General features: G+C 51.7%; 1 protein-coding gene across 1 annotated transcript; it reads right to left on the bottom strand.

The window, feature by feature from the left end:
- Positions 1 to 4,180: 4,180 nt before the first annotated feature.
- AEN (apoptosis enhancing nuclease) lies at positions 4,181 to 9,299 on the bottom strand. The gene is made up of 3 exons (XM_004370798.2): positions 8,696 to 9,299; positions 6,429 to 6,629; positions 4,181 to 5,352 (listed from the first exon to the last, which is right to left on the bottom strand). Exons 1-3 carry the CDS (start codon positions 9,233 to 9,235, stop codon positions 5,116 to 5,118), a joined length of 978 nt encoding a protein of 325 aa, XP_004370855.1. The 5' UTR covers positions 9,236 to 9,299; the 3' UTR covers positions 4,181 to 5,115.
- Positions 9,300 to 9,513: the final 214 nt, after the last annotated feature.

Genomic DNA, 9,513 nt, shown 5'->3' with positions numbered 1-9,513 from the left:
TTTGAACTGCTGACCTCTTGGTTAGCAGCCATAGACTTAACCACTACACCACCAGGGTGGTAAGCACTCAATATTTATCAAATACACGAATGAGTTACAAGTGGGGCAAAACTGGGGCAAAACTAGGATCAGCTTCCAATGAGGAAAATGCCCACCAACACAGCCAGACTGAATCAACGTTGCCCAGAGCAGACTCTTCTTCCAGTGTCATGCTCCATTCGTGTCTGGAGATGGCACTTCAGGTCCCTGCCAAGGCCTGGGGCAGACTCTAACCCTCGAGGTCTGCTGGCTGGTCTAGAACCTCCCTGCCCACCATCATCACTGGGGAGACTAGCACCGCTGCCCAACCAGAAGTACATGCTGCTACAGACTGAGCAGTGATGATGCACTGGGATTTGGTGAGTCTGAGTGGAAGAGTGCTAAGCTTTATCAGTTCCTACTAAGAAAAAAGCCAAAAGTATTCTGTGGTGAGCTTTCAATGACAATGAGTTGAAAGCCCCCATACCTGCCTCCTACCCTCATATCCACATGGAACCAGCAGATTTGGTGGGCTGGAAAGGAACATGGTGTGTTCACCAAGTGGGACATCTGACTTCACACGTCTAAAAAGCAAAACCAAATTCTGAAATGTCTAAATTGTTCTGGCTGTTCAGTTGGTTCAAGTTTGAGGTACAAGAGATTATTTTTGGTGCCCATTCAGAATGAGCAAATTTTGCTTGAATTTAGCCCGTTTGAAGGCTTTTTGCTTTTCAAATGTGTAACAGTTTGCTACCCTGACTTAGGGGGAGATGAGGTAAAGTTCCTGTGAATTTATGTAAATCTGCATTTAAAAAATAAGCCCCTATGACGGCACAACATGAAAAATGTAATCTATGTCTCGAATTGTAAATGCGGAAGCAGTTGTGCTGGCGAATGTTTTGGTGTGTGTATGTTCACCCCAGTCGATCAATCAATAATAAAACCCAATGAAGGTTTGTTTCTACAATCTGCATAGGACCCCAAATGTCCTCTGGTGGTTCACACACATCTACATCCCAGCCCAGTCCCTCACCTCTCACCTCCCCTTCACTTTCACTGCATGATCCTACCTCCATTCACTCACCCCCTCAAGTCTGACAGAAGCATTCTGTTCCTCCAATTTGTTCCCCCAAGAGTCCTGTGCCTACTCCTTGGAGTCAGCTCCAAACCTCCTGTTTTCCCTGCACTGCCTCCAAGTCTTGCATTTCTCATCCCAGCCGGCCCTATCCCAGTCACTGCTGCAGGCCCCTGTAGCCCCAGGAGTCCTCTCTCGGGCCTTTCTGCCTCCACTTCACGCCCTGCTCTAAATTGTCTTCCAAGACCTATGAGGCTGTTTCCCCAAATCTAACCTCCCAATCTTTGTCACAGCACTTCTCTGCTCAAGGACCTACAGTGATTTCCTATTGTCCAACAGAATCAAACCTCGACTTGCCGTTTCCAAAACCCCCTTTCAGCCGCCTCACTGGCCTTTCCAGTCTCTCTTGCACCTCTATACCACATAAGGCCTCTTAGGTTTAAAGCTAAACCCAGGGCCTTTACTTATTCACATGGTGGCTCCTCCCACACCATCAGCAGTTCCTCCTGGCCTCCTTCAGATACGTGATTCCATATGGCTGGAGGGCTGAGTCAGCCAGGTGTGCCTTCAGGTAGAAGGCAGGCAGTAGTGCCACCAGCCTCTCTCCCTCGCCTAGTTCCAGCTGCGCTGGCTTTTTCACTGCTCCCCAAATGGCCTGGCGTACTCGTCTCAGGGCCTGGGCACCTGCTTTTCCCTCAGTCTGGAAAGCTCTTACCTGGCTTGCTCTCTGACAGGTTTTGCAATAAGACCTTCCCTGACCTCTCTGTTTAAAATCGCACTTATCCCCTTCCCTCATTTTTCTTTAGAAATTAGCACCATCTGAAATACTGTCTATTTAACTTGTTCATTTACTGTTTTCCCCCACCCTTTGTTTTGTTCACTGCTAAGCCCTCAGCACCCAGAACCCTGCCTAGGCTACGTGGGTTTTTTTTAGATGTGTTGTGTGCTCAGATATTGGACACAGACAGGCCCTGGGGAATGAATAGCAGCCTAGAAGAGGAACCTTAATTCCAGCCTAGGGGACAATTCCAGGGGTTTCCTAGGGGCGATGCTTCCAGGTTTAACTGGCTTCATCCATTGGCCACAAACCAAAGCCCACAAATTTTGGACTAGGTAACAGCAGATCACTCAGAGCAAATTTCTCAGCCCTACAAGAAACACCTCCTTCCTGCCACCACTGGCCTACCTCTCATGGCCTTGGCAGGTACAAAGGCTGCCACAGTGCGGCCCTCTCTGGATCCCAGCACCCAGCACAAGTGGATGACTCAGTGGCAGCCAGAAGTACCACCCTTTACCCAACCTGCCCTTTGGATTCCAGTTCAGTCATCTCCAACCTTGGCTGGGCATGTATCCCCCTAAAATGTGTAATTTCTAAATTGTATACTCCAGATTGAACCACATGAAACCATAGGTCATAAACAGGTGGATATCAGCAATATCATATGGCTCAGTTTAATACATGTAAAACCATACCAATGATGTCCAAAAACACCCATTGCTGTCGATTCCAAATCACAGCAACCCTATAGGACAGAGTAGAACTAGTCCCAAATGGTTTCCAAGGCTATAATCTTTATGGAAGCAGACATCTTTCTCCCGTGGAGTGGCTGGTGGATTTGAACCACCAACCTTTCAGTTAGCAGCCAAGCACTTACCCACTGCACCACCAGAGCTCCTTCACTAATGGAGCACACATTATAAAATACACATACATAAAAAGCTGCCGCCTCACGAGCCAGTGCCCCTCTTAAAGCTTAGTGCCCCAGGCTCCCCTCCCCCCACCAAGCCAGCCTCCCACCTTATCACTTGATGAGTCAGAGAAAAGGCCACTTCATCCACTTTCCAATTGAGTTTTATTCCAGAACAAAGGGTTTTACAACAAAGCTGATTTTAAACCCAGTATAACCCATTTCCCCACTGGTCACAGCTCCATCTGCCTGGATCAGCTCTTCAAACCACACTCCAGAGGATAGTAGCAACTGCTCAGCTGTGAGTTTGGTGTCAGCTACAGACTTTAAGGAACTCCAGAATAAATTCCTGAAGCCAGGCCAACAGCGGGAAATGGTCCAGCCAGCTCCCTACTCTGTGCAGAAAGGGAGGGAATCTGCTGGAAACAGTCTCCAACCCCGAGTTCACGCAGAGCTGGCTCCTCAAGCGAAAAGCAGAGTAGTGTCCTTTCAGTAGTGTGTCTGTCTTCTGACCCCTGCTGCTTTGCTCAGACCAATATGGAAAACCACTGTTATCTCCTCTATCTATCCTGTACACAGCTGTGGGACACTGACAAGAAGCCAGCCCCTGGTGGCCAGAGATAACACACATTGGTACTAGAGCTGAGGAGAGGAACTAGAACCCCTGAACCTCCATGCTGTGTCTCACCCTGACCCCAGGCCCCACCTGCTGGGATTTTCAAGAGCTGTCTGGGCCAAGGCTGCCCAACCTGAGGGGCTCAGTACTCAGGTTTTCAGCCTCCTGAAGAGGTTGAAACTAACCCTTAAAGAAGCAGCAGCTCACATTGACTGAGGCTTACTATGTGCCAGCACTGTACTAAGCACTCAGCATTGACTCCTCATAACAACCCTATGAGGTAGGTTGTATCATCATCCCCATTTTACAGATGAGGAAACTGACTCAACAGTGAAAAAGTTACATACTTGTATGAGGTCTCAAGGCCAGTAAAGTGGCAAAGTCGGGGCTTGAAACAGGGTCTGTGTGACCTGAGCTCTTGGTTACCCTAATCCCCCAAATTGCCCCTTAGAAAACAAGGAAAGAAGAGAGGGGTGGGGATGAAATCCAGACAGAGAATATTGTTAGAAATTAGGAGAAAATCCAACAATCAGTGACTGTCAATCAAAGTGCCTCAGGGCCCCAGCCCGAGTGCAGGCGCTGTCTATAGGGGACAGAGTTCTATGGCAGAGTCAGAGTCCCCAGAATTCAAACCACCTTCTTGTTTCTCAGGCTTCTGCTCATGAGAGCCTAGGGCAGAGTACCCAAACAAAACCAAATCAAACCAGTTGATGTCAAGTCAATTCTGACTCATGGCGCCCCCATGTACGTCAGAGCAGAACTGCACTCCACAGGGTTTTCAGTGGCTGAGTTTTTGGAAGCAGGCTGCCAGGCCTTTCTTCCAAGGCATCTCTGGGTAAACGTGAACCTCCAACCTTTCAATTAGCAGCCAAGCACGTTAACCGTTAGTACCACCCAGGGACGCCTAGCGCTGCACAGGCAGGGGCAATCCCTGACATGGGTCAAAATAAACACACCACAGCCTTCCTCCAGAGCCTGTCTGCTCTTCCTCCTCCTCCAGTTGTGCCTGCTGGCTTCTGATGCCAAGCATGTGAGGGGCAGCAACTCAAGGGTGGCCTGTGGTCAAGGCCATTCCACTATGCCTAGCAGGGAGGTGACAGCCACATGGTGGTGTTCCAAGTGACACTGGTTGTACCCAGAGTTTCAGTTCAGAGAAAAGGGGAAGAAATGTCTTCTTCAGAGACCTTAACTCTATAATTTCACGGCGTATTTACTCTGAACTCAAAGATGACTATGGAGGAGGAGGTAGGTGGCAATGACAAGAACAGAACTTTACCACAAGTCACCAAGTTGAGACAAGGGAGCTCCTGGATGCTGGGATAGTGACACTCCCAGCCCCCACTCCCAGGGAGGGAATTACCTCTTTAGATGGCACAGCATGGTAACCTCAGGAGATCTGGGGTGGGGGGATGCCAGTGACAGCCTGGGACAATGCTGGCATATTCCCTACTACGGGTGGGCCCAGGAAAAGTCCACCTGACATTTCCGTGGTCTCTGTAAGGTACCATTAGCCAAACCATACGATCAGAGGAAAAAGCCCGCAGAGGGCTCAGCTGTGGCAGAGCGAGTCAAGCGGGCAGACGATGGCCCCCAACTCGTCTGACTCTTGGGGCTGGCTGGCTGCTTCCTAACCTGCCCAGGATGAGCTGCCCCGTGCCATCCTGGCCCCTACTTCCCACATGTACACGTGGAAGGCAGCCGGGAGCCTCTCCTCACCCTCACTCCTTTCTGTCCTGTGCCTGCCCTGCCCCTCCTCTGCTGCCCGGGGCCAGGTCCTCCGGCCAGTACTGGTCTTCCATGTACTGCTCCACATCTGTGCTGCTGTCAGGCTCCCTGTCCTCGGGGCGGGCCTGGGGGCTGCTGGCCTCCTGCTGCTCCCACGGCACCTCCACCAGCCGGTAGAGCTCCATGGCTGTCATGGCATCTTCCACCGACGAATGCCCGCACTGGCCCACCTGCGGGTGAGAGCCAACACCTCACTGTGGGCGGTCCCTGGCGAGAGACACCCCCGCCGCCCCAGGAAGCAAGGCCTGCCTCCCTGGGCTTTGTACAGACCCAAGAACACGTCTCTATAAAGCGGTACAGAGCTTGGTACGGTGAAAGGGCATGGGTTTTAGGGTCAGACACAAAGGAGCTTGAATCTCAGCTACAGGCCATCTAACATCTCTAAGCCTCAGTTTCCTCCACTGTAAAACAGGGTGAAAAGCTACTTCAAGGACTTGTTAGAAAGATCAGAGTAATGTAGGTGTGATGGTTCATTTTAAGTGTCAACTTGGCTAGGCTACGGTGCCTGGCTGTTAGGTCAAACACTACTCCATGATGTTGCTAAGAAGGTATTTACATGTGATTAACATTCAAGTCAGCTGACCTTAAGTAAAGCAGATTAGCCTCCAAAATGTGGGTGGGCCTCATCCAATCAGTTGAAAGCCTTAAGTGCAAAAACTGAGGGGAATAGACATCCTGCTGGAATTTCCAGCCGCTGTCTCACCTCCAAATTTTGGACATAAGACTGTTTCCAGCCTTTTGCCTGACCTATGGATTTTGGACTTGTCAGCCCCTACAATTGCATGAACCAATTCCTTAAAATAAATCTCAATCTCTCTCTCTATATCTGTGCTACTGGTTCTGTTTCTCTGAAGAACCTGGACTAAGACAGTATGTGAAGCACAGTGGAAGCAGGGTTCCTAGCTCCCCCTGCCTGATGGCTTCCATCCTGGTCGCAAATGCAGGGACAAAGTGAGGAGCTGAGGAGGGACAGACCTGAAAGAATGTGGTTGTTTGCTGTAATACACCCTGGGGAAGAAGGATGGCAGAGAGAGAATACCCAGGGCTGCCTGCACAAGTGGGAGACCTGTGCTTTATGCCAAGTGCCCTGCACCTGGACTGGGAAAGGAAGAATGACAGGAGGTTGGAGGTATGGGCCACACGGCCCTGGCCATGGCTCACGTGGTCTGCGGCCACGGCTGCCAGGTCCAGCATAGAGGCTAGGCTGTCCTTCCCACTCCCTCCCAACCGTCCGCGCACCACACACCTGGATCTTCTTGTGCAGCAGGTGCAGAGCCAGGTCCTTCAGGGAGACCCGCGCCCGGGAGTGGAGGCCAGGTGGGCTGAGGAGGCTTGGAACATAAGTTGTATCGCGGGTCTGGCTCCGAGGGTGGACATATTTTAGGGCCCGGAAGTCATTGTGCAGCGCATGGCCCACCACCACCTTGCCCTTCAGGAGCTTAAGGATCTGCGGGGGGAAGAAGGAGGAGCCAGGCAAGCCCCACTGTCAGGCTGGCAAGGGGTGGGGACTCCACCCTGAGCTCCCTATTTGTTGCCTGGTCTCCCCAGAGGAGGCAGCCCTGAGGGTAGAGACTATGAGCTCCACCATCAACCAAGCTGCCCTGAGTTTGAATCCAGGCCTTTCTATGTACTAGCTTATAACCAGGGACAGAGTCATGTTGTCTGCACTTTAGTTTCTGCCCCTGTAAAAAGAGAATGTCCCCAACTGCATCCCCTGGTGTGGGGTGGGGATTAGAGGAGGTCACAGACAGCTGGGTCTTCCAGTTACTTGACACAACCTCCTACTGATCAGTTCCTCTCTCTCAGCCTGGAGAATCTCACCTCCCACCCCACCCAACTCCTATCACACTGCAGGTCTCAGCTAAACGTAACCTCCCCAGGCGCCCTTTCCATGACTCCCCTACCCCCCTAAATTAGTAACCCTGTTGTTCTATCTCAGCATCCCGCTCTCTCCTTCAGGGGATCTACCCCATTTTCTAATTACACATCCAGTTCTCAGGATGGTCTACCCTCCACCCTCTACTGTCAACTCTGTGAGTGGGGTGGGGGGACCATGTGTGACTTGACTAATGAGGCTCCAATGAAAGCCCAGCAGCCAGGAGGTGACCAATAAAGACCTGCTGTGCCAAGTCAACAGACCTGTACCTGGCACTAGGAGACATACTATAAATGGGTAGTGCTAACAGTTCATGCTCGGCTACTAACCAAAAGGTTGGTGGTTCAAACCGACCCAGTGGCACCACGGAAGAAAGGCCTGAAGATCTACTTCCAGATTACAGCCACTGAAAACCTTATGGAGCACAGTTCTACTCTGAGAATGTGTGACACACGGGGTCACCATGAGTTAGAATTGACTCGACGGCAACAAGTAACAGTATTAACAGAGCTTCAGGCTTCTGCCAGCGGCCTCCCCCTCTGCTGTACACAGACTCCTACGTCACCCTCTAACCTGCTCTCCTGCTCACTTCAGGCCTTCTGCACACACGTGTTCCTCTCCTCCCTGCTTGGGGCCCTCCTCCTCAGACCCCAGGGAGGCCATGTCCAGCCCATCGGCCAGTGTCAACCCCGCCCCCTCCAGCCCTCTCTGCTGGGCTCTCCTTATCGTCAGCCACTGGCCTCCCACGCCCTCTGTTGGCAACATATGGTTTATTGCTAACCCCAGAATTGACAGCAGATAAAAGAAATGCATTTAAGACTTCAGTGGCTCCGCTTCTGGGAGCACCACCAACTTGGCAAACAGAAGGGACCAAGGGCCACAGGATTCACCATGGACCTCCCTTTTGGCTGTTTCTATACTTGATTAGCTTGCTTGATAAATAACCTCTAAATCTTTTAAAGGAAAAGCTTGGGACATAATGGAAAAGTAGGACACCAGATAATATATACCAATATTTCCCAAACTTACCTAATCCCAAGAATAACCCAGGAGTCTTGTTAAAAAAGTCGGTTGTTATGACACCCGTTTTGAAAATGCAGATTTGTTCCAATGTGATTGCTCTATTAGGACACGATTTGAGACTACTGCAGATTTCACCTTGGCTTATGCACAATTTCATTTCTGAGCAACACTAGGTGAATGGAGAAAAGCGCACCCAGCTGATCTGAGCCACTTGGGAATAACACAAAATGCACACACCTCAAACACCTACCAGCGATCTCAGTTCACCAAGTATGTCATCAGCCACACCCATGCACATCTGGTATTACAACTTTCCTTCTCATTTCAGACAACTCTCGTTCCACCACTTCAGGATAACCTCTACCCTTTCTGTCAGTGGCCCAGCTCACCGCCCAGGGACTCCTACAAGCAGACAGGGTCAGGATTTTTATTTGTCCTACTCTACAGGAAAGGAACCTAATGTTCAGAAAAGGTAAGTAACTTTCCCAAGGTCTCTCAGCCCACCATGGCAAAGTGGTGACTCCAACCCAGGGCTCCCTTTTCCTAGCCCATCACACCGACCCAAACATGCCACCAACCTGCTCAGGGCAGGGCCCTGCCAACCCCGTCCTCACCTCTTTCTGGGCCACCTGGAACGGGATGGCCTTGTGCATGTGCTGCTGAGTGATGCCACTCCAGCGGGTGCGGTAGTCCACTATGGGCATCTCAGGCCGGATGTACTTGTCGTAGAGCACGTCGCCGTGGTAACTCACCACAGAGCAGCGGGCCAGCTCGCTCACCCGTCCACAGGGCCCCGTGCCCACCATCTCACAGTCGATGGCCACAAACTTGCTAGGCAAGGGCCAGGTGACACTTTTGGGGGCTGGCTTTCTGCTGCATGGGGTGCTGCCAGATTCAGCCCGTGGACGAGGCCTCCCACGGCTGGCAGCTTCAGCGCCTGGTGGAGCCTCTGATGGCGTGGGCGATGGGGAGGACCCTGGCTCCGGAGCGGTGCTCAGCAGCCCCTGCTCCTGCAGCAAGGCTTTCCGGGCCATGAACCGCTGGTGCTGCCGGCTCCTCCTCTTCTGCCTTCTCCGAAGCACATCCTTGGCAGTCGGGCTGGCAAGGGGAGGGCACAGGCACTGGGCAGACTCGGGGGCTTCCCGAGGCACCATCTCAGCGCACTCCCGGCTCTGGGCAAGGGAATCCTGGAGGGTGACCTTCCAATAGGACAGCACCCTGGAGAGAGAACATGCAGGCCGAGGGGCTGGGTAAGGAGTGTGCAGGCCAGTGGGCCCTCCCTCCCAGCAGTGCCTCCCTGCTGGGCTGCCCTATACGTTATCTCTTGGCTCCTAGACTAGAAGAGGAGGTGTTTTTAATAATAATAGCACTTATACAGTAAACACCATGTGCAAAGCACTGTTCTAAGTACTTCGCATGGAATCACCCATTC

The sequence above is a fragment of the Trichechus manatus genome, unplaced genomic scaffold (genome assembly GCF_000243295.1).
Source record: "Trichechus manatus latirostris isolate Lorelei unplaced genomic scaffold, TriManLat1.0 scaffold00009, whole genome shotgun sequence".
NCBI lineage: Eukaryota > Metazoa > Chordata > Mammalia > Sirenia > Trichechidae > Trichechus > Trichechus manatus.
Note: the sequence above shows the minus strand (reverse complement) of the source record. Positions and strands in the feature narration are given on the sequence as shown.